Here is a 22,549-nt window from a genome sequence, read left to right on the forward strand (position 1 = left end):
TGTAGAACGCAAGTTGAAAACCAAAGCCTTACAGAAACACCCGATCAAAGGTATGCTTTCGAAATGCTCCGAGATTGGAAGAGCCGGAACGGTGGAATGGGTTAACAAAACGGAGCGAAATTTAAAAACCTTAAATTTTATTTATACGAATTGATTGTAGTTACACATCTTCAGCGTAGTCGGGGGTTCCACTTAATCATAAATGCAAAGAACTATTTCTTTTTCTTATCCTTCTTGGTCTTCTTGGAAGGAGGTGGCGCCGCAACCGCTTGGCCATCACTCCCATCGGTGGCCGTTTCCACGCTGAAGCCCTTGATGTACGGCTTGACCAGTCGGAAGATCAGCTTCTCGTGCTGCACATTGCTGGAATCCAGGCTTAGACGTACCGTGACAGGGTCAAAGGAGTGGAACACCACGTCGCCGCAACGCTGCGTGTAATCCTCTTCGTTGAAGGTGAAGACAATCTCGCTCTTGGTGCGCTCCAGACCGTCCTTGCCATCCTTGTCCGACTTCAGATACAGGGTGCCTTCCAGGCCATACTTGGGAATTAGCACTTGCAGAGCATTCTTGCGCACAAATAGCACATATCTAAGGATAGTTAATACATATATGAAAAGAATGTTTGTACCCCTGGTTCCTGTGGCTCACCCTTCCTCGTCCTCCTCCTTGCCGCGGAAGAAGAGATGCGTGTTAAGGGCCACCGATGCGCGACCAGCATACTGAGCCATTTTGTGGCGGTAGTTAAGGTTGTGGCACAGCTCCTCGTTTGACTTGCGCTCCAACAGCTGGGCATAGGTGCTATCCGCGCCAATGGAGGCGGCCAGCAGGCGATGTACCATGATGTCGGAGTAACGACGAATGGGCGACGTAAAGTGCGTGTAGATGGGAGCAGCTAGACCGTAGTGGAAGAACTCCTCCTTCTGCAGACTGCCGCTGATGAAGTACACCGCCTGCATCATGCAGCGTGTGGTGAGGATGCGGATCATTGTGTTAAAGTACGGATTGTCCGCCTTGACACACTTGTCCAGTGAATGCGACAGCTCCAGTCCCGAATCGATGTCCACCTGGAAGCCCTGGTAGCGCGCTGCCTTTACCAGCGGATCGAAATTGGTGGGCGGCGGACGAGGATGGCGACGCAGAACTGCGCACTCGGAGAACTCCGTCGCAATATGCTCGGCCACTGTGATGTTGGCCAGCAACATGAACTCCTCCACCATGGAATTGGTCTCGCGCATCTGCTTCACCTCCACCTCGAGTGGTTCGTGTGTCTCGCTGTCCACCTGGAAGCGGATCTCGGGCGAGGCCAAAACAAGAGCTCTGTAAATTGCGAGTTGCATTAGCTATTGATTGCCCGCTGTTGAAAATAAACTTACCCACTATCCATGCGTCGCTTTTTCAGTATTTTGGCCAACCGGTTGAGGTTTCTCAGGGACTTGGCTATTTCATTCTGTTGCGTGGCATCGTCGATGATAACCTGCGCTTCCTCGTAGGTCATGGCACGCTTCGATTTGATAACGCTCTTGTGGAAGCGTTTGCTTAACACATTTGCCTCGTTGTCCACTTCCCACACGCAGGAGAAGGCAAATCGCTCCACGCCGCCAACCAGTGAGCAGAGGTTTGAGCTGAGTAGCTCGGGTACCATATCGATTCGTTTGCCCACCAGGTATACGGTGGTTCCTCTGGCCGCTGCCTCCTTGTCCAATGCGTTTCCAGGCCGAATAAAGTGACTCACGTCAGCGATGTGAACGCCCACTTCCAAGTTGCCATTGGGCAGTTCCCTGCAGTGCAGAGCATCATCGATATCCGTGCAGCCCGGTGGATCCACGGAGCAAATGTACAGATCCCTTAGATCCACTCGCTTGGCGTAGTCCTCCTCGGTAATTGTCCAGGGCATTTGCGGCAAGAAGCTGAGTACTTCGTCCGAGAACTTGCAGTGTGGGACGTCGTGCTCCAGCAGGATGACCTCGTTCTCGGTGGCCATGTCTCCCAGCGGACCCAGGGAGCGCACAAAGTGTCCATGTGGGTAGCGCGAGTTCCGCGGCCATGTGTCAATCGTCACGATGATGCGCTGATTTTGCAGTTTAGCCGCCTGTCGTGTTTCGATGCGGATGCGTGGAATCTTTCGGTCGGCGGGCACAAAGATGTGCCGAGTGGTATCCTCAATTAAACTGGGCTGCAGGATGCCACAGTACTGGCGCCACTTGCGTCGCACAATTCCGACAATTCGCCCTGTGGGCGTGCGCTCTGCGGATGAGGCAGCGGCGCGCACCTGCTTCAACATGTCCTTTTCATCCTCGGCCCTTTCCTCGCTGGGCACTTCGTCCGCATAGACATTCTTCTCCTCCAGCACAATTTCACTGGGCGCCGACCACTCCGCCTCGGGCAACAGCTCCACGGCCACCAGGTCGCCATCCACTGCCCGATTTAGGGCTTCTCGTCCTTGGATGAGGATCTATTAAACGGGTAAAGGTTAAGGAAAGGTTGTTAATCGTACGTCAATGATGGTATTTTATCAATTTAACTTACACCCTTTTCGAATTTCTCTACGCTGACGCTGCCCTCCAAGTAGTTCTCCCTGGATGCCTGAAAAGCGCCCTGCAGTAGCTTATTTTGACGCAGTCCTTCCAGCAGCTCCTTCATGCTGAGATGCGGCGGGTACTGGGGCAGACCCTTCTTCTCGTTCTCAAATGTCTTGTGCGACAGCTTATCGATCAAAAGTGGGAAATCCTCGAGAGATTTAACGTACTCTGCGGCTGAGGTCACCAGAATACCTTCTGCCTCGGCCTTGGCGCGATTTCCAGCATCATCTGTGAGCAGGATAACCCGCGTAGCAGCTCTGCCACTGCGCTCAAACTCTTTAGTGGATTGCGAGGCCTGCAGGTGGTCATCGTACCACTTGGTGGCCAGGCGAATGGCCCGATCATTGCGATCATTGGCGGTCTCATCTGGTTCGCGATCAGCATAGGTGTCCCTGGAAGAGACATGATTACAACATAGTCCCCCATTGAAAGCCTAAGCAACCTACTTGTGGTGCTCGTTGACGAACACATAGAAGTTCCTGGTGCGGTCGTGGACGATCTCATTGAACCGCTTGTAAATGGAGGAGCTCTTGTGCTTCACCTCGTTGAGCACGGTGGTCAGGACGACTACGTTGCGCAGCACATCCTCCTCCAGCACATCGATCTGGTCCAGAACCACATTCGTATCCAAAACGAGGTAGTGCGGGAACTTGAAGAGGGTGCTCTGATTCGCGTGCTGCGCGGTCAGCTGGTAGACCTCGTTTTGGAAGCACTCCCGGCACAGCTCGGAACCGCAACCAATGTCATCGCGCAGATAGTGCTCCCGCACGATCTTCAGGATATTGCCGCGCTTGGTTTTACGCGTAAATTCGCGTAAAGTTTGCATTTTGTTGAGCCGCGTTCGAATTGTTGCACATCCACATGTGTGCCGGAATGGGGAGGCCCGAGCACGATGCGACTGCGGTATTCAGGCCGGTTCACACTGCAGACGATATGGTTTGAGTCTGTGGTCAACTGCAGATTCCACCATATCTTAGGGTCAAAATTAGTACCATTTGTGCAACTGATTTTCTATATCGGCGCTTAGCACGTGTAGAACGCACGTTGCTCAAATTTTGTTATTTAAAACGCTAAATTACACAGCTCACCGATGGTGCCGAACGAGAAAAGCTTCCCCCGAGGCGGGACACTCCACACCGAGGCCAAGGCCGCCGACATCAGTTCGAATATCGTGAGTATGCCCCGCGAAATCTTCGAGATCGCTGTACATACTTTGCGGTCCCACAGGTTTTTGGTGCCTCGCAAAAGAAGGTGAAAAAGGCACCGAAGGTGAAAGACAATTTCCTGAGCGAGGAAACCGAGGAACAAAATGGCCAACTGGAGGCCTTCTCCGCGGAAACGCTCAATATGGACACGCTGCAGGAGGACATGCTGGTCATGGGAGTGGTCAAGGAGACGACAGCCACCGCGCTGCAGATCTCCTTGCCCGGCCGTATGTTCGCGCGCACCTTGGTGGCGGATATATCAGAGGCCTACACGCGTGTGGCCAAGGCGGCCATGGGCGGCGACACCAGCGAGTATCACGACCTAAGCGAGCTGTTCCAGGCGGGCCGCATCGTCTACGGCAAGGCCATCAAAACAGAGAAACTGGGCACCGGTCGGATTAGCTTGCTACTCTCCCTCAAGCCGGCCGATGTGCATGGTAATCTGCATCACAAGAGCATTAAAAAGGGATTCATCTTCTCTGGCGCCGTGGCGGAGATCCAGGAGCACGGCTATGTCATCGAGTCGGGAGTACAAGGACTGCAGGCGTTCGTGCCGTGCGAGGAGCCAGCACAGAAGCTGCACGTGGGGCAGCTGGCATTCCTGAAAGTCAAAAGCGTTCATCACGACACCCACCAAAGCACCTGCTCCTGTGTCCAGGTGGAGCAGGACCAGCTGCGCATCAAGAGCCAAAACGAGACGAATCTCGACTACATTCTGCCAGGCAGCATTGTAAAGTTTAAGGTGGCCAAGCACCTAAAGGACGGCCTCAAAGGCAGCATCATGAACGAATCCTTTAGTGCGTACATCAACGAGCATCACCTGACTAACGCTTTGGATACTTTGGATGCCTACGAGCTGAATGAGGATTACAATGCCAGAGTGCTCTACGTGATGCCCCTCACAAAACTGGTGTACTTAACTCTTAATCTAGATATCAAAAGTGGAGTGGCAGCAGAAAAAGATCAGGATGAGGAGGAACAAGAGGAGGAGCCCCTCAAGGTGGGTTCCGTGGTGGAGAAGGCCAAGGTCCTGCGCCTGGGCAGCGGTGGAGTGGTGCTGCTGCTTAACAAGAAACTGAAGGGGATTATCTCCTACGGTTCCATCAGGGCCAACTTTAAGGGGAACTATGACAAGGACGAAGTGTTGTCCAAATACGGAAGAAAAACCAAGCATAAAGTTCGCATCCTAGGATACGATATCATCGAGTCCTTGTACTACTGCTCCGATGATCCCAACGTGGTCAGCGAAAAGCTGTACTGCCTGGAGGACATTAACGCCGGCGACCTGGTCACAGCGAAGATCTTCAAGAAGGACGACAAGATCAAGGGCTGGTCGGTGAGAATCGGCAAGGTCAACGGAATACTGGAACAGTTCTATCTGGCACCCAATGTCCGCTACGATGTGGGACAGTCGTTGAAGTGCCGCGTCCTGGAAGTGAATGCCGAGCGCAAGATCTGCTACGTGAGCAATCGTAGCGAGTACTTGGGCAAGGGAATAAAACTTCTCACTGATTATGCGTCCGCTCACGTTGGAAACGTCTATGTGGGCACTGTGGTGCGATGTGAGGACAACTATGTACTCGTCAAGTTTGGCAATGGCATCAAGGGAGTCTTGCACAGGCAGAATCTAAAGGAAAATAACTCCTTCTTCGAGGGACAAACAACCAAATTCCGCATTCTGACGCGCAACAAGGACCAAATCACTTTGACTCTGCCGGAGGACAAGTTCCAGCTGGGTGAGATCTGTCCCGTTGAGATAACCAATGCCTTAGATGCTGGACTTGAAGTTAAAATCACCTACGCCGCCGACGATGACGAAGAGGATGAGGACGGGAATCCCAAGCTGGAGGAGTTCATGGGCCTAATACCACTGCGATTGCTGTCGGATCACCTGGAGCTGCTGCACGCCCAAATGCGTGTCCATCCCGCGGGCTCCTACACTGAAGCGGCCTGCATTATGCAGAACATCTTCAGCTTACGAGATGTCCCCTACTTCAGTGGCCAGGTCACCAAGGACTGGCAATCGGTTCAAGTGGGAGACATAATACGCTCCTATGTGAAGCACGCCACCGAGCAGGTGGTGGACCTGATGGTGTGTGTGCGCAACTACAACAAGCCGGTTAAGGTTCACGTTAAGATGCTTCGTCTGAATGCCGTTAAGAATGCGCCCGTGGAGCTAGTTCCGGAGCAGCTACTTTTGGTGAAGGTACTCAGCAAGGAGGTGGAAACTAAGACGCTAACAGTGTCAGCCAAGCTTACGGATGTCTGGAGCGGAGATCTTAGTGATACTGCAAAACTGGTCGAAGGGTAAGTTCAAAATAGAATCTAATTGAGTTCATTAATAAGATTCCCTCCCTTTCATTACAGCTATTTGAATGAAGTGGCGCAAATAAAGACAGCCCTGGAGGAAGCCTCTGCTCCAATCGCAAAATACTCCGTTGGTGAGAAAATCAACGTGGTGTTTAAGGGCATCGATGCGACCTCCCACGACTGGGTATACACAGTGGAGGGCAATGCCAAGGTGTCTGCCCTGCTGCTCTCCAGTTTGGCCGGCACTGCCAAAGCTCCTGAGACGGGTAGCAAGCACGAGGCAGTTATTCTGTGGATCGACTACTCCAGCGACGTGCTACTCATCAGCAACAAGAAGCTGGACATTGCGCATATTTCACCAAGCGGCGAACTGTCTACGAATCTGATCGGCAAGGCTGGCATGAAGGCCAAGGTGCTGCTGAAACTGGAGTCCGTAGCAGTGTGCTCGCTGAAGAAGGGCACAAACCCGTTGGTCATCTGTCCGATTCGGTTGCACGCCAACGATTTGGAGAACTCTGGAAGTGCCGAGCTGCGTCAGGGAGATTTCTGCAATATAGCCTTCATCCATGACAAGCTCCATATCGCAGTGCCAGAGACTGTTTGGCGCCTCTGGAGAGGTGTGAAGAGAACGGCGGGCACAGAGGCTGCTCCTGTGAAAGCCAAGAAGGCAAAGGTAGAGGAGTCACCGAAACAGAAAAAGGCGACAATTGAGGAGACTTCAGCAAAGAAGAAAGACAAAGCGGAAGTTAATGCGGAACCTAAAACAAAAGTTAATGCGGAAACTAAAACGAAAGTGAAAGCGGAAACTAAAACAGGAGTTAAAGCAGAAACTAAAACGAAAGTTAAAGCTGAAACTAAAACGGAAGTTAAACCGGAAACTAAATCGAAAGTTAAAGCAGAAACTAAAACGGAAGCTAAAGCCACACCCACCAAGCGAAAGGCAGAAGTGGTAGAAACAATTACCAATGGCCAAAAGAAGACGCAACCACTAACCAATGGCGTTGTGAAGGAGAAACCCAAGCAGAATGGCAAGCTCTTCTTCGAGGATAAGACTCCAGCCAAGGATGCCAAGTCCGAGACACCAAAAACCAATGGAACAGAAGGCAAGTCGCGTTTGCCCGGTGTGTCTAGTTTCTGGGAGGAGGATGTGAACCAATCCAAGGAAGCTTCCAGCGATGATGACGAGGAGCTGAATGAGGCGGAAACACAAAAAAATGCAGCCAAGAAGAAACGGCTCAGCGCCAAGGAGAAGGCCAAGGCGGAGGTCAAGGAAGAGCAGCGACTGCGCGAGATCGAGGAGCGTAATGCCGATCCCAAGGCACGTCTGGAGACAATCGACCAGTACGAGCGACTTGTGATTGCCCAGCCAAACAACAGCATATCCTGGCTGAAGTACATTGCCTTCCTTTTGTCCAACACGGAGATTGAAAAGGCTCGCGACTTGGCTCGAAGAGCTATATCGACGATATCCTTCCGGGAGACACAGGAACTGAGGAACATGTGGAGCGCTCTGCTGAACATGGAACTCGTCTACAGCAACAACTTCGATGATGTGCTCAAGGAAGCCCTCAACTGCAATGATCCTTTGGAGATCTACATTAGCGTTGTAGACATTTTGAAGAGGAACAAAAAGAAGGACCGACTATCCACCGTACTGACCACAATCCTCAACAAGTTTAAAACGGAGCTCAGGGTGTGGCCCGTGGCCGCCGAGGCGTACTTCTGGCTGGGCAAGTCCGACCAAGTGCACAATCTGCTCCAGCGCGCATTGCGGGGTTTGCCAAATCAAGAGCGTAGGTTTCATTTACCTTAGTTAAAATGTATCTGGTTTTAATTTTTCGTAATCATTGCAGACATACCCTGCATTGTGTCCTTTGCCAAGCTGTATGCGAAGCACGATAACAATGACATGGCGCAGACGCTGCTCGACGATGTAGTAACTTCCTATCCCAAGCGAATCGACATCTGGTCGGTATATGTGGACATGCTAATCAAGGCGGGTCTTATCGATTCCGCGAGGTGAGTTTCATAGATTCCAAAAAATAAAGTGCAAGGATGTGTAATTTACTGACTGATTTCATTTCAGAAACGTTTTGGAACGTGCCGTGTTGCAAAAACTGAAGCCAAACAAGATGCAAGTCATCTACAAAAAGTATCTGCAGCTGGAAGAGAACCACGGCACGGATGCAACAGTGGCCAAGGTCAAGCAGCAGGCCGAACAGTGGGTGAAGAACTACGCCAAGGCGGTCAAGTAGTTCCATCTGGCAACCGCATTCTAGATTGTAAATTAGGATTAATGCGAAAAGTTATATACAGTGTTTTTTCATGATACTTTATTCTAAAACTATTTTAAATGAAGTGTGATTCCGAGTGCTACCTTTAAATATATATGTATGATAGTACCTATATATTATAGAAATACATATAAAAAACGTTGCTTTGGCCATGACCCCTACACATAGAATGTAGGGCTGATGCCAATATTCAACTTAAGACTTGAACAATAATTGAACATATTCTCTGCCACGGTGTATGATGGATATGGGTTAACACTTCACGTTCAGGGCTACGGATTTGACGGATTTGGGCGTGGGACAATGACCGTAGCGGTGACACTGACATTACAATGAGAAGTGACGTGATTTACTCTTACATATTAATCAATAATAAGAAATAAGACGCTAGCAAATGTTACAATGGTTTGTTGATTTAGCAATTAGATTTAATTTATACATAAAACAGTCTGCGGTCACTCCTTGAAGATACCGCGCGCCTTGGCAGACGGCTTGCGCACCCTGCCTCTGCTGCTCACGTTCACCCGCTGGTCATCTGAGTCCACCGAACTACCCTCCTCGTCTTCCTCCTGGTCCCGCTCGGTGGAGGCCTGTGATCGCTCCTGGGAGCTGGCATGGGCATCGCCGTTGCGCATTCGTTTTCTCCGATGGGAATAGCCAGCCGCCGCTTCTTCCTCCTCAGACTGCTCATTGTAGCGCGGCCTCTTTTGGTTACGCCCGGCGCGCTGGTTTCCACCCCGGTTGGCACGACGACTGCGCGGCACAACATAGTCGTCATCGTCATCGTTGTCGTTCGCTAAGGAGTTATTCGATGGCGGGCGACGTGTGCGCCGCAGCGGACGCTCCTGAGTTGTAGCAGATGAGGAGGAGGTTTTCGCCTTGCGCCTCGGACGACCATTGCTGGGCGAGACGTAGCTGGTCAGTGGCTGATTGTCTTCCGAGTCGGAGTCTTCATCCTCATCTTCGTAGCTCTGCGAGCTAGAGCCTCCATCAGTGCCCTCATCGGAGGCAGCTGCATCCTCTTCCTCATGATCCTCGTCGTGCGAATTTGCCTGGCTAGCGCGTCCACGCAGACGTCTTGTGACCACGTTGCTGGTATTGTTGCTGTTCGTGGTAGAGGTGGGTCGCCGGTGATTGGCTATGGCTGAGAGCAGACGCGAGTTTTCTAGCACATCCAAACTGGTGTCCAACTCATCGGCGTTTCGTTGGTGGCGCGAAAGAATGCGACGCGGTGCCCGCGATGAGTTCACGTTGCCTAGGTAGTTGTGATCGTGGGTGGAAACCGCTGGTTGCTGTTCCGCCCGTGATGCTGCGGCCGAGGACGTTGTTGAGGTGGCATGAGAACGGGTCATATGGGTATTCCGTTCTGGCGGCGAGGCTAATCGACGGCGCAGGCTCAACGGATGAGGGGCCGCTGTTGCGGTTGAGCTAGATTTTGCAGGTGATTGATAATTTTCTGCAGGAAAAATGAGTTAGCTACCGTTTTATTGAAACGAATTTAAACTTACTTTGCTGATTGTTGGCCAGCGGCTCGTTGTCACTGTCGTCGTCATCGTCGTCACTCTGTGCTGGACGAACGACGGTGTTCCGGTTCGTGCGCAGCTGACGGGAAGGACCGGCAGCGGCCTGAGCCAAAGCAGCTCGACTGGTAGAGGGCACGTCGTCCTTTGTAGGTGTTGGCAGTATCTAAGGGTTAAGAAGGATATATTAGATAAGATAACTAAGATAAACAGTTACTTAATGCGACGACTAACCTCCTCGGCTTCCTCACTGTCTTCTTCCTCTTCCTCCTCCTCTTCCTCTTCAATATCGCTGCCACGACCCCAATCCATTAGCGCCCGCTTGGCGCTCTGGCGCGTGGGTCTGATAACAGGAGAGTCCGTATCGGACTCGATGATGCGACCGTTGCGCACAGGCAGGTGGTAACTGTGATCGTTCTCGGCCCCTCTGCTTCCGTTGGCCCGAGTGTTCCGTGAAGGACTTTCCAGGCTGGAGTTGGCGGCAGCTGCGGCACTGGTACTCGGTCCATTGCCCATTGGTTGGGATCTGCTGCTTGCCGAACGGCCTCGACGTCCTATCTGGCTATCCTGGGTGCTCTCATCGTGTTGCGATTGAGAAGCTGCCTCTTCTGCGGAACTGCCAACCACGCGACGTGAACGACGTGGCAAACTGGGGCCAGGAGCAGCATTGGCTGGACTTTTGTTCAACCGTCGCCTCTTGCTGGAGTGGCCATTTGTCTGTCTGTTGCTGGACGGGCGTGTGGCACCAGGTCGTCGGCGACTGTTGCGTCCCTCGTTGGGATTGTAGCTATCTTCGGAATCGTTGACATTGGAGTCATCGCTAAGCCGTTGCCGCTGCCTTGCCCTGCGCGTGCGTGTCTGCTGGGGCGAACTATCATTGGATTGGGCTCTTTCCTCTTCATCGCTGGTGGCATCAGACGTGGCTTGCGCACTGGTTTCCTCCTCCTCTTCCTCCTCGCTACTACTGCTTTTGATTCGACGCTGTTGGGCGGCGGATGAAGAAGTCACGCGGTTGGAGCCAGATGAACTAGCATTTACGGCCACACCGTTTCGCCGACGAGAACGCCCTCTCGTCGATTCCTCTTCCTCCTCATCATCATCGTCTTCATCATCATCCTCCTCGTCCTCATCTTCACTGGAGTTTGCGGCTGGCAATCTTCTGGCCGCCGCTGTTGGATTTTGATTGCGACGCGTGGATCGCTCCTTTTTGGCTCGCTTATTGGGACTGCTGCTGGAACCGCGTCCTCCACCACTGCTGCCGGATTTGTTTTTATTAGCGCGCCTGCATGCCGCTTTCCAACTAGTGACCACTGTCTTGATTTGCGACTCAAATAGCGCACTGAGTCGCAAGGTCATGGCATAAATCTGAAAAGAATTGAAAACGTACAATCAATTAGTATTGGTTGCAAAACGGTTAAAAGTATTGGGTGGTAGAGAACGTTAGTATCACAGACTGGGAGATGAAAAACCTTACCGCTAGATTATCCTACATTAGATGATAGTCACGGAGATCGTCATTCATTTGGTTAGACATTATATCAAAATGTTTTGATGGGTTATACATATTTTTTAGATTTGTTTTTGTTTTTTACATTTTTGATGGTTATGAGTTGGGGTGGTTAATTTGAAGATCGAGATTGAAGGCATGTTCACGGAAGGCAAAAGAAACGTAAGAATAGATGGATGAGCTTGCATTTGTGTCTACGTGAGTGAGTTTGGGATGGGGTCACAACTTAAACGAAAAGGCAATAGCTGAGAAAGTGGATGGATATCTCAGTCTTGAAATGCAATAAATGACGATCTGCAACCGATCTGCCAATCTGCTCTCCACTCACCCGTGAGCGCTTGTTGGTGTTGTAGTTCTTTGAGTTTTGGAAGATCAGTCGCACATCCTTTGCAAAGTCCAACGGATCATCGTAGTTGCCGCCCAGCAGATCCTCCTTAACAGTGCGCAGATCCATAGGAGTAGCTATGATCTCCAGGTAGTCAGGGAAGTCGATGGTGTCAACTGGCTCGCGGAACGGCGCCGAATCTGTCCTCGCCCACATCAGATCAAGCAGTTGACGACAGTCGGCACGCCAGTCTCCTTCCGAGTGAATTCGAGTGGATCTAAAGAAGATTGTGTTATTGATCAATATGATTATATGAACTTAAAAGTGTAGCTCTTACCGCCTGGCTGAGGATACCCTTTGCCTAGCTGCTGCTGCAGCGGCTGAAGTAGTTGGTCCTGTGCTGGTCGATGGCACGACATCCGAATCAACCTCGTTCTCCGACTCGGACGAATGGTACACATCAGCGAGCTGATGATAAACAGCAGCCACGTCTATCTCATCCGGCTCCCTAGAAGACGTTTATTTTTAAAACAATTTACTATTTAAAGCTGTAATCACCTACCTGATGATCCGCAGACAAAGATCTGTAACTATTCGCGAATGCTTGACGATAATGGCGTGCCGGCGATTGTACTGCTCCGCATTGGTAGCCAGGTAGCGCACATCGAACTGAGCTGAGGTTATGCGGCGGTAAAAGTGATTCTCAAAGCGAGACTTTATTGTGGTCAGATCGATGGGATATTCGATCAGATAAGCGTAGTCCGGATATATGTTAAGGTCGACGGGGGCAAGGAAATGTTCCGCTATAGAGAGACGCATAACCTGTAAGAAAATAAATTAATAAATAAACAATAACATTTACAATAATTAACACCGATCCTTACCTGTTCCAATCCATTAATAATTCGCCTGCAGGTGCCATCACGATCGCCTCTGTGCCATTCCTCGGACTTGGGCTGGTACAGAGTGGCGCGAATCTCCTCTGGGAGCACTGGAACAGCACCTCCCACTTCGTCGGGTACTCTTTGCTGGTCGATGGGTTCCATGTCCCAGGGACTCATAAACTCGTACTCCCCATTATCCCAGCGCACGCGGAAACACATGAAGGATGAGTCGGGGAAGTCAGCGGAGAGGGCGTGGCGCGATTCAATCTGGCCCATCCACCAACCGTCGACAATCATGCAACGAAACCGGTCACCAATGCTCCAGTTGCGCTGCACTGCAAGATCGAAGGTCTGGCGCAGCACCAGGAAGTCCAGAACGTCGGGCATGTCGTGATACTTAATCTTAAACGTTGTCCCCGTCATGTTGCCCTCCTCATCGATGATGGCCAACTTCAAGCAACACAGTCGGGGTGGGCGGATTTCGTACTTGATTCCAATCACACGCACCAGCTCGTGGTCGCGGAGTGTGTGAAAGTTCCACGGCTCCGAGCTGTGCGACAGTTTGTAGACCTTTTTCAGACGGACTGCATCCAAGTACTTTGCATGTCCTTGCCGGAAGTAGACCACCTCATCACCCATCTGGGGATAATAGGGCGCCTTTCGTGGAATCACCTCAGATAGCCACTCAGCTGGACGATACAGCTCCGGTATCTCACCGTTTGCATCTGTGGGCGGGAACAAAACAGTCTTGCGTCCAACCTTCCGGGCCGTAACCTGTCCACTTCTGGATCTGCCCGCTCGCTCATCATCGCTGCTGTCATCGCTACTGCGTGGTCGACGTGAGAGTGGCTTACGCTTGGATCTTTTTGGTGGTTCCAGATTCGGGCCAGGAGTATCCGCCACCCAGTCAGAGTAATCGGAACTGTCCGTTTCCGACTCATCGCTGCTGTCCTCTAGGTTTTCCTCCACATTCGAGTAGCTGGTGTCGCCGGACGAGTTGCTGGACACTTCTTCTTCCTCTTCCTCAGGCGGCGGCGCTATCTCATCGTAGCGCTCTGGCTCCTGATCTCGAACAGCGCGAGTGCGGTAAGCGGGCTGTGGCTGTCCGGCAGCAGGCTGGGCGCCACGTCTTCGTCCAGCTCTTGCGCCACCGCCATTGGCACGCGTGTTCCGTGGCCTGCCCACGCTACCCGGTTGCTGCGAAGATGCTGCACTGGCAGTGTTTATCATGATGGGTCGGCGGCGCATTTCGCGTTTGTACTCTTGCTTTTCAAACTGACCGGCAGAGTAAATAGTCTGCTTAAGGTTTTGCAACTGGGGATACTTCATAGGACGCACGTAAGTGCGACGGATGAACTTTAGAGGTAGCGCCTGTTGGACTTGTGCCTGGCCAGGATCGGCTATCGGTTCTGCCGGAGGTTGAGACGGCCCTGCTTGTTCCTCAGCTGGCGCGGCAGCTGCTGCACCCCATCCTTGACGAGGCGTGCTCAAACGACTGCCCAGGACATTGCCACGAGAGGATTGCCGGCCGTTGGAGTCCGGCATTTGACGATTGGTCAAACGTTCGAATGACTGATTGCCGTTGGTCGGATTGGCATCATTGGCATTGACATTAACAGACTGCCGATTGGCCAGGGCTGCAATCATGCGGTCGATATGGGAGTAGTTAGCTCCATGTGGTCCTCCAACAGGCACTGGTGGCAATGCTGCGGGCGGAGCTTCAACGGGTGCAGCAGCTATAGCAGCATCTCCTCCTGCACCTCCATCATCGATTACAACGCCATCCACGCCTACCGTAAGATTTGGAATCAATTGGTCCAGGCTGCAGCTCTCGCGGCCAGGCACAAATCGTTGAAACCTCGATGGATGCGGGTTACCATCCGCATCGACCAGGAAAGGCGGGGGCATTAGATGCGGCATTATCTGTGTTTGCTCGTCAACCACATGGTGCTGCGCATCTCTTATTAAAGGTCGGAAATCCGTGTGAAAGAACAGCTCCGTGGGAAGCTAAAAGGTAAAATACATTTAACTGTATGCTTTTGAATATCCTTCGATTCCACAATCCACTTACCATTTTGTACTTTTCAATGCACACGCCCAAGCCAAAGATAAGAATGTGTCCATGCGAATCGGTGGCAGCTATCATTGTGCCATCCGGTGACCACTTGGCATCGAAGACACTGCCATGGCCTTGGCCATCGATGTCGTTCAGGAAGTTGGCCACACAAACGCCCTGCTCGATGTCCCACAGAAATACCTGGCCATCGTGGCCGGCGGAGAGCAGGACATGCTCATCTCTTGGGTTCGACTCAAGTACGTAAAGCTCATCCTTGTGCCCACGCAGAACACGATGCAGCTTGGCTGACTTCGAGTCCCAGATTTTAATCTGTTTTAAATGGGATTATTAATTATAAGTTCATGTTAAGTAACTTTTAAGAGGTAATACTTACAGTAAAATCGTTAACGGCGGTGATGACATAACGGTCCGAGGCATCCCAGGCAACCATGGTTACCTTAAGCCTCTTTCCCTCCTCTGGCTCCGGACAGCTGTAATTCCAATACAAAGTTGTTAGTTCCCAGTGAATTGAATTCCATGCAAGCTAGCACTCACCTGGCCAGACGCTCCGTCATGCATAGTTTGGAACTTTTCCACTGCTGCGACTCGAACGTCCAGATGTGTGCGGTGCCGTCCTTGCTGCCTGAGATGAATCTCAGTCCACGATGCGACCACTGCACCGAGTCTACGGCATCCGTGTAAGCTTCTGTCTCCAATATCCGTTTCGGACCGTCCTCGCCCATCATATAGACGCGCACATGGTGATCGGCAGAGCCAGCGGCCAGAAAAATGCCGCCCGGCGAGAAGGTGGTACACATCATCTGAGCTTGTCCGGGTCGCAGCTTCTCGTGATACTGCGTTGGCTTCGGGGCAAACGTGATCTTTTGGCCGCGCGGCGTTGAGTATTGCCAGAAGGCGATGGACCCATCTGTGCTGGTGGTCACCAGATATTTAAGATCGCTCCGCGGCGACGGACAAAAGTTGACCGAAGTTATCATGCCCGTGTGAGCAGAGAGTACGGCGATGGGTGAGGTGGTTTGCATGTCCCACACTCTGAGGATGTGATCCAATGACCCGGCGGCCAGCATCGTATTGTCCAAGTTAATGGCGATGTCTGTAATCTCGGATGAAGCGCCTCGCAGAGTGGCCAGCAGGCGTCCATCTGCCGCTGACCATATCTTGATGAGCAGATCATCGGCTCCGGTGATGATATATCGCCCTGTGCGGTCAAACAGCACACAGTACACCGAGGACAGGTGGCCCACGGTGCGACGGAGCAACTTTGTCCTGCGATACAGGTCCGTGGGCACCAGTAGCTTGCGACGCACATCCCCGCCATGTTCCCGTCCAGTTAGAACGCGATCTGCGGAGATATAAATGGATTAGTCTCTCGATTTGCTCCTGAAACTCTACCATGACACTAACCTAAGTTGTGAGTCGGCTTCGTGAGGCGCGAATCCGGCAGCGAGACTCCATTGAGGCGGGTGCAGTAGTCCTTCAAGGTGCGATGGCAGTAGACGGTTTCCTTGGTTCGCAGGAGGTTCTGGCGCCCAGTACCCAACAGCGAGTTGATGCCCGGCACACTGGGTGTGAGCTCGCGATCCACCAGTGGACCCAGACGGCTGCATATTTCAAGCAAGTGATCCGCGCCAATGTGATTGTACTTTCGTTCCTGCGAATTCGAAATTAAAAGGTAACGTCTTTCTATCGATTTGTCGATAACCCGTGCGATAACTTCAACAACATATGGTTGTCTCGTTCCCGCTCGCACAAGTCAAGGCGAAGTGGTGGTTGCTTGCATATGTCTGTGCGCATGGGCTTGTGTATGTGTGCGAAACCAAAATGTCGGCTGGCTGCAGCTAATTGCTAAAACTAAATTACAATGAATTTGTTTAAAAAATTAAGATTTTTCAAAATTTGCAATTTTAATGGGGTTTTTAGAATTTTTCCGTTCGACTTGGACCTTTTACGAATTTTTGTTAATTTTGTTGTCCTTTTAATTAAATAATTGCTTACTTATTTGTTAATTTAACAGTCAGAATGATTGATGTCTTTAGTTGTAATGTTTTTTTTAATTAACAACTCAATTTTGATGTGCAACTTTTGTCTCTATCCCCTCACCCGATGACGTCACAAAGGGGCCCGCACGACAGAGATGGAAAATGCCGCAGCAGACACACACTTACGCAAGACTTAAATGCCGATCAAAAGGCATTAAACGATAACTTTGAAAAGCTAATTGATTAATTATGAAAACACTCACCAATTCCTCAAAGGTCTGCTCATGCTCGTTTCCCTGCCAATCGAGACGACGCGGCAAAACCTGGGAATCAAAAGGTGGTATATATATAGACGTGTGTAAATATATATGTTTGTATGCATGTATGACTCTTATCACTTGCACTCCGTGACGTCGACGATGACGTCGCGGGGCATCCCTATGATTCCAATTCTTTTTTCATGTTTTTCGCTTTTTTTTGGATGGACTATATATTCACGTGGCCCCAGCAAATCCACAATTCAGTCTGATTCCCAACTCTGAGACAAGCGGACGTACAAGTGGGTTTTTCGTCGTTCGCTGCCGGCAGCAGAAACAACAACAAAACCAAAACAAAGCGTATAAACAAACGCGGTTTTCTATTTTTTTTTTTTGGCCCCCCTCCCTCATTTCGAGTCGGTAATATCTTTGCCCAAAACACTGCAGCAGCTCCATCAAAACTTACCTTCTTCTCCTCGAGTTCCCGGATCAAGACCTACAGTTGGATGGGAATTTAGTTTGAAAATTAGTGTAAATGTTTGTAAACAAAACGAAATTGCGCTCTTTTTCCGCGAAATTCGATGCCACAGCGATCTCGCGCGAGCGCTGCTTTCAACCCACCTTTGCCGTCTCCTCCAGCGGTCCCGCGGCCAGGAACTTGGAGATGAGGAAGTACAGCTCTGCAAGATAGGGAATTTCACGGGTTTTAGTGCAACAAGTTGTCGGGAACGCGCTCGCAGGGAGTCGCCAATATGCCAAATATATCTGGCCAAAGGGGCCCGTGCATTTCGCTTGGCCAAACGCAGTCGAAAAAACGCAGCCATTCGATTCGAAGGGCGAGCGAAACACAGACACACATTTCACAGAGTCAAAGGGGCTTCGTTTGGGGGCTTCAATGGGGGCACTCGCTACGCCAGCGGGCTGTACGCACCTGGCTTTAGATCATCACCGGAACTGGGCCGTCTAGTTTCCATTATTCATTGCGAATTGCAGCCTCGATTATGACAAAATTGCAGTTGCTTTCTTCTAAAATTCTTTTCGCAGCTTCTTCTTCCCGTGTGACACTCGATTGCCATTCGCCGCGAATGGCTTGCGCAGGCGTATCGATAGTTGGTGACGAGGCTCACGAGGTGGCTATCGACTGTCAGTCGACGGGGGCAATTTTCGTATTTGAATTTGTGCAGATGCCCCGAAATGCTTCGCAGGTTTCTATGATCTGAGATATTTACTTAATATTGAGAATTTTAATTATAGTTAAATGGCCACACTCTTACAATTATGCAAATGTACTATATATGTGCAAAAGACTTTGGTCATTGTATTGGATTGAATTTGTACTTTTCAGTTAAGTTATCTTTGGTTGCTAAATGAATCAATAAATAGCTTACAATTATTCGCTTGTGATTTAACAATGTCTTTTAAGGGCATAAGGACATATGTACATAATAAATTAAAAGTAGTTGCATAATTTTATAAAATAAATAGATATTAATAACAAATGAACATTCCTTTTAATTTTCAAATTTTCCCATTGGTATCGATTATTTTAATTGCACTTCGTTCTGTGTGAATGGCAAGGATAATTTTCAAATATAAGGAATTTCCTCTTTGTATTATAATTATTAAATAAATTACTGCAACTATTTATTAGTTAAAAGCTATGCTGACAGAATATCGAAATATTCATTTGAAGACGTGTGGATTTAAACATGAATACCCTAAATGCAAAACGTACACCACTAGTTATGGATATCGGAGCAGCTGCGATAATTATTTTTTAGGGAGATTTTGCCATTTTCTCATGTAACAAAAAAGTGGATCTAGCCACAAAATAAACGTAAATAATAAATGCTCTTGGTAAATAAATAGCGGAAAAGGCGATAGACACACCAGCGAACATGGAGTGCAATCTGGGCAGCGAGATTGGACAGAAGATGCGCGTAAGTTATTGGAAAAAATCAATGAACTCGTTATGGATACCAATCGGATACTCCAATAATATATGTTTTTGCACTCCATTAATAGAGCGCCGTAAAGGCAAAGCTGCTAGAGCTGGGCACCGGAGGATCGGCCGGTTTTATAGACGATGAACTGCCGGACTACGTCATGGTCATGGTGGCCAACAAGCGCACCAAACAGCAGATGAACGCCGAGCTGAATTTATTCCTAGGCGACCAGACAGACCTCTTCGTCACCTGGCTGCACGAGGTGCTGCAAAAGCTCCAGGAGGTCACACTCCCCACATCCAGTGGTATGGTGGATATCCTTATCTTTCTGAAGCACCCACTTATTCCCATTTTTCAGCTTCCAGCAAGAAGCGCAAGTCTCGCGGCCAGGGAGAAACAGCAAAGGTCAAGGAAAAGGAGAAAGACAAAAAAGGCTCGAAGAAGGATAAGCGACCGCACCGAAAGTCCGGAGATGAGCTGTCGGAACCACAGTCAAGTTCCGCTGATGCCATGCCCGTTATCAGCTCCATCACGGATGTATTTGCCGAAGAGCTCCTCGAGAAGGCAAAGAAAACCATGGACATCGATCATAGTGCCAAAGACGAGATCTTGCACAAAAAGAAAAAGCGCAAGTCCATCGAGGATGAGGATGCATCGGCTAGTAGGCCGCAGGATGTGCCCGCCGTCTCCGAGATTAGCTCAACTACAACCGGTGTTAACCGACAAAAAGACCTCGCAGAGCTGGCCGAAATTCAAAAGAAAATTTATGCAGCCAAGAAGCATTTACGCCAGATTGGCGAGATCGGGGATGAGAGCGACGAAGACGATGAGGATCTTTTGAACTTGAGCGCGCGGGAAGAGTCTGTGGACCAGGAGCCAGACGAGGATCCCCCGCAAACGGAGGCACCACCACGAAAAGCTAAGAGTCCCATTATTTTCAACAGACGCGAGAAGACACCTGAAAAGCGTCCAGAGGCGGAACCGGAGATCGATTCTCGCCAGGAAGAGACGGAGGAGAGGAGCCCCAAAAAAGATTCGGCGGCTGACAAAGCCAAGGAGGACCGTGCTGAGCGGCGATCAGTGCATGACCGTCTCGGTTCAAAGGCCCAAGCGCCGGCAGAGCGTTTGCAGCGCAACCAAAAGGAGCTCTATGTGCCGGCCCATCGGCGACGCAGCGAACCCGAGGTCAGCAAAGAGCGCAGTCAAAGGGAGCGCTCCCGAGAACGACGCTCCAGTCGCGATACCTCTAGGGACACCAACCGTAATCACCGCCAGCGTCGTTCGCCTAGTCCAGAGGCTCCAAGTACAAAGCAACGCATTGGTTCTCGGGTTATTGTGGCCGTTAACAAGCCACCTGAGCCGTCGGACGATGAGGATATGGCCGACAAACCAGTCAACTCCGTGATTAAGATCAAGCCCAGGCCAAATGTTTCTCCCAGGCGACAGGCATGCAAGAACCTCCTTTTGCGAGCCGTTGCCGACGCCCAGCGCTCCACAATCCTGGCCAAGACTTCGACAAAAAAGGAGGACGAGGATGTGGGCAAGATCACAAGCTCTCTGGGCAAGCGCAAGTCGGTAGATAAGAGTGATCGGACTCGTGAGCGTGATCGCGAGAGAGACCGAGGCAAAAGGAGTGCACCAAGCAACGAACTCTTCAGGCGCACCACTCGGGAATTAGTGGTAAATGTGACACAAAGGGAAGGCAAGCGTGCACGGCGGTCCAACGAGAGTCGCGCTGAGATCAAGGTGGTGGAGGAAGAATATACACCAAGCTTAATAACTGAGCAAGTCGAGACGTATGTGCCGCAGTTGCTGACCAACGTGGATGAATTGGATTTGCACATCAGCTCCCACGATGAGCCTAGTCCCAGTTCTGGAGCCCTCAAGACTCAGTTTGTGGTCACGTTAAACGGCGACAAAGCTCTCGGAGCTAAAAATGGCAAGGGAGGCGTCTTTCGCAAGCGGCCGAGCAACTCACGTAGACGCTCCTCCTCGCCAGTATCCACGCCACAAGTGTCCTCCTCCAACATTGAGCCCACGTCAACGACGGCAGACAAGCGACGCCGATCCAATCGGGAAAGAAGCTTCTCGCCATCGCCGAGACAGAACAGTGGCTCACCCTCCCTGCCGACAACACGCAGCATCAACCGCAGCGAGGTTCTCCGGCAGCCACAGGAGATCAAGAAGATCATCATCAAAAATGACACAGATGAGGATGATGAAATGCACGGGTCACCGAAGAAACGATCACCCAACAAGCGCCCACAAGCGGCGGTAGCTAACACATCAGCTAATGGGCACAAGGACAATAAGGATAAGACTAAAATAGAGGACGGCTCCACAACTCCACCGCTGCCAGCCAAACCAAAGGCGCGGGCGGAGAAGAGAGCTTCCAGCAAAGAAAAATCCGTAAGATCTAATTCAGCGGAGGCGTCTTCGGCCGCCAAATCCGCCAGCGCATCCACATCCATTTCTACAACTACCAAAGCCAAGCACACGCCAATTCGCTTCACTCTTAAAAGTGAGGACGAGCCGAGTGCAAGTAAGAAGCGTCGTTCTGGCAGCCCCGACCGAGAGGTCGTGGCTCCGGAGAGACGCAGGGTATCCATACGCAATGCGGAGGACAGGAAGTACGACAACTTGCCGGCGTGTAAGTGTATCTATTATTCAAATCTAAATTGAACAATTACTTAAGACTTTACCCTATTTAGTGAGCGCAGTTAGCGTGGATTCTACAGTGCTGAAGGTGAACAAACCCAAGGAGCGCTGCAAGTATCATCCAAACTGTACAAAGCAGTTCTGTGAGTACTACCATCCAACGGCACCATGCAAGTCTTTCCCCAACTGCAAGTTTGCGGACAAGTGCATGTACTCGCATCCGAAGTGCAAATTCGACATGGCCTGCATGAGCATAGACTGCAACTACGCCCATGGCGGCCAAAGGGATCTGAGCCATGTGCAGCTTGCTGCTCCACCACTATGTAAGTGATAACTTTTGAATTTACCTGTACATATTCAAAAACTGTTCCATTTTATAGCCTCTCACGTCATACCAGTGCAGAACTACAAGTCGATATCGGCCCCTGTTACATCTACGACTGCGACTACAATGTGCAAATACTACCCCAATTGTTCCAAGTTGGGCTGCACCTTCTATCATCCCAAGCCCTGCCGCTTTGGCAAGAACTGCGTAAACAAGCTGGAGTGCATCTTCTACCATCCGGAGATGCAGAGCAAATTCAAGTGGGTGGCATCTTTGGGCTAATGTGGACTGCACTTACGTTCAAATGATATTTAGCAAATGTACTCTGGACTCCCGGCCATCGGTCACTATTCGATACCCCCTTATTTCAAGTGTATGATTAGGCGAGCTTGGAGTTTTTTTCTATCTATATACACGAAGTTGTATACCTATTTAATCTTCATTATTATTTGCATTCATCCTACTGCTTATAATTAATAACTTGTGTATTAGTCATTAGCAGCTCTCTCACATAAATGATAAACAAAACTAAAATTTGTTGGTCTTGCGAATTTGTTTGCATTCAAACCATAAAGTACACGTCATGGTAAAGTTGACGAATAAATTTAGCAATAGTTGCTACAAATTGGAAAAGAACACGATTGTTTTATGTATGGTTTGACGGGTGTCTTTATGTGGATAAT

The 22,549-nt window shown here is 50.3% G+C and overlaps 4 protein-coding genes across 5 annotated transcripts; 2 read left to right on the top strand and 2 right to left on the bottom strand.

Moving 5' to 3' along the window:
* Nucleotides 1–120: 120 nt before the first annotated feature.
* Nucleotides 121–3,473, bottom strand: LOC6538736 (exosome complex exonuclease RRP44). Its single transcript, XM_002099215.4, has 5 exons — nucleotides 3,026–3,473; nucleotides 2,527–2,971; nucleotides 1,374–2,452; nucleotides 649–1,317; nucleotides 121–588 (listed from the first exon to the last, which is right to left on the bottom strand). Exons 1-5 carry the CDS (start codon nucleotides 3,403–3,405, stop codon nucleotides 213–215), a joined length of 2,949 nt encoding a protein of 982 aa, XP_002099251.1. The 5' UTR covers nucleotides 3,406–3,473; the 3' UTR covers nucleotides 121–212.
* Nucleotides 3,474–3,583: 110 nt separating this feature from the next.
* LOC6538737 (protein RRP5 homolog) lies at nucleotides 3,584–8,601 on the top strand. Its single transcript, XM_039375821.2, has 5 exons — nucleotides 3,584–3,750; nucleotides 3,807–6,091; nucleotides 6,152–7,887; nucleotides 7,948–8,113; nucleotides 8,181–8,601. Exons 1-5 carry the CDS (start codon nucleotides 3,670–3,672, stop codon nucleotides 8,347–8,349), a joined length of 4,437 nt encoding a protein of 1,478 aa, XP_039231755.1. The 5' UTR covers nucleotides 3,584–3,669; the 3' UTR covers nucleotides 8,350–8,601.
* Nucleotides 8,406–18,029, bottom strand: LOC6538738 (bromodomain and WD repeat-containing protein 3). Of its 2 annotated transcripts, none has more exons than XM_002099217.3 (15): nucleotides 17,869–18,028; nucleotides 17,559–17,617; nucleotides 17,404–17,433; nucleotides 16,944–17,003; nucleotides 16,106–16,352; nucleotides 15,236–16,043; nucleotides 15,075–15,171; nucleotides 14,696–15,010; nucleotides 12,625–14,631; nucleotides 12,303–12,562; nucleotides 12,078–12,248; nucleotides 11,744–12,017; nucleotides 10,143–11,273; nucleotides 9,897–10,074; nucleotides 8,406–9,844 (listed from the first exon to the last, which is right to left on the bottom strand). In XM_002099217.3, the coding sequence occupies exons 1-15, from the start codon at nucleotides 17,909–17,911 to the stop codon at nucleotides 8,844–8,846; spliced, it is 6,681 nt and encodes a 2,226-aa protein (XP_002099253.1). In that variant the 5' UTR covers nucleotides 17,912–18,028; the 3' UTR covers nucleotides 8,406–8,843. The 2 variants fall into 2 exon arrangements, with proteins under 2 accessions (XP_002099253.1, XP_039231751.1); XM_039375817.2 differs by having other exon boundaries at nucleotides 9,676–9,844; nucleotides 9,893–10,074; nucleotides 17,869–18,029.
* A 655-nt stretch (nucleotides 18,030–18,684) lies between these two features.
* Nucleotides 18,685–22,502, top strand: LOC6538739 (zinc finger CCCH domain-containing protein 14). Its single transcript, XM_002099218.4, has 5 exons — nucleotides 18,685–18,877; nucleotides 18,963–19,188; nucleotides 19,242–21,533; nucleotides 21,595–21,864; nucleotides 21,922–22,502. The coding sequence occupies exons 1-5, from the start codon at nucleotides 18,836–18,838 to the stop codon at nucleotides 22,146–22,148; spliced, it is 3,057 nt and encodes a 1,018-aa protein (XP_002099254.1). The 5' UTR covers nucleotides 18,685–18,835; the 3' UTR covers nucleotides 22,149–22,502.
* Nucleotides 22,503–22,549: the final 47 nt, after the last annotated feature.

The sequence above is a fragment of the Drosophila yakuba genome, chromosome 3R (genome assembly GCF_016746365.2).
Source record: "Drosophila yakuba strain Tai18E2 chromosome 3R, Prin_Dyak_Tai18E2_2.1, whole genome shotgun sequence".
Lineage (NCBI taxonomy): Eukaryota > Metazoa > Arthropoda > Insecta > Diptera > Drosophilidae > Drosophila > Drosophila yakuba.

What these genes read in the sequence shown, in the direction of transcription:
- LOC6538736 (XM_002099215.4), bottom strand. Translation starts at nt 3,405, where the DNA reads ATGCAAACTTTACGCGAATTTACGCGTAAAACCAAGCGCGGCAATATC. An exon ending in TAGAGAAATTCGAAAAGGGT is followed by an intron (nt 2,453 to 2,526) that starts GTAAGTTAAATT and finishes CCCGTTTAATAG; the next exon opens with ATCCTCATCCAAGGACGAGA. An exon ending in AAGCGACGCATGGATAGTGG is followed by an intron (nt 1,318 to 1,373) that starts GTAAGTTTATTT and finishes CGCAATTTACAG; the next exon opens with AGCTCTTGTTTTGGCCTCGC.
- LOC6538737 (XM_039375821.2), top strand. Translation starts at nt 3,670, where the DNA reads ATGGTGCCGAACGAGAAAAGCTTCCCCCGAGGCGGGACACTCCACACC. An exon ending in CCGACATCAGTTCGAATATC is followed by an intron (nt 3,751 to 3,806) that starts GTGAGTATGCCC and finishes GCGGTCCCACAG; the next exon opens with GTTTTTGGTGCCTCGCAAAA. An exon ending in ACTGCAAAACTGGTCGAAGG is followed by an intron (nt 6,092 to 6,151) that starts GTAAGTTCAAAA and finishes CTTTCATTACAG; the next exon opens with CTATTTGAATGAAGTGGCGC.
- LOC6538738 (XM_002099217.3), bottom strand. Translation starts at nt 17,911, where the DNA reads ATGGAAACTAGACGGCCCAGTTCCGGTGATGATCTAAAGCCAG. An exon ending in CGCTGGAGGAGACGGCAAAG is followed by an intron (nt 17,434 to 17,558) that starts GTGGGTTGAAAG and finishes ATCCAACTGTAG; the next exon opens with GTCTTGATCCGGGAACTCGA. An exon ending in GGGAACTCGAGGAGAAGAAG is followed by an intron (nt 17,004 to 17,403) that starts GTAAGTTTTGAT and finishes TTTGATTCCCAG; the next exon opens with GTTTTGCCGCGTCGTCTCGA.
- LOC6538739 (XM_002099218.4), top strand. Translation starts at nt 18,836, where the DNA reads ATGGAGTGCAATCTGGGCAGCGAGATTGGACAGAAGATGCGC. An exon ending in CACACTCCCCACATCCAGTG is followed by an intron (nt 19,189 to 19,241) that starts GTATGGTGGATA and finishes CCCATTTTTCAG; the next exon opens with CTTCCAGCAAGAAGCGCAAG. An exon ending in GTACGACAACTTGCCGGCGT is followed by an intron (nt 21,534 to 21,594) that starts GTAAGTGTATCT and finishes TACCCTATTTAG; the next exon opens with TGAGCGCAGTTAGCGTGGAT.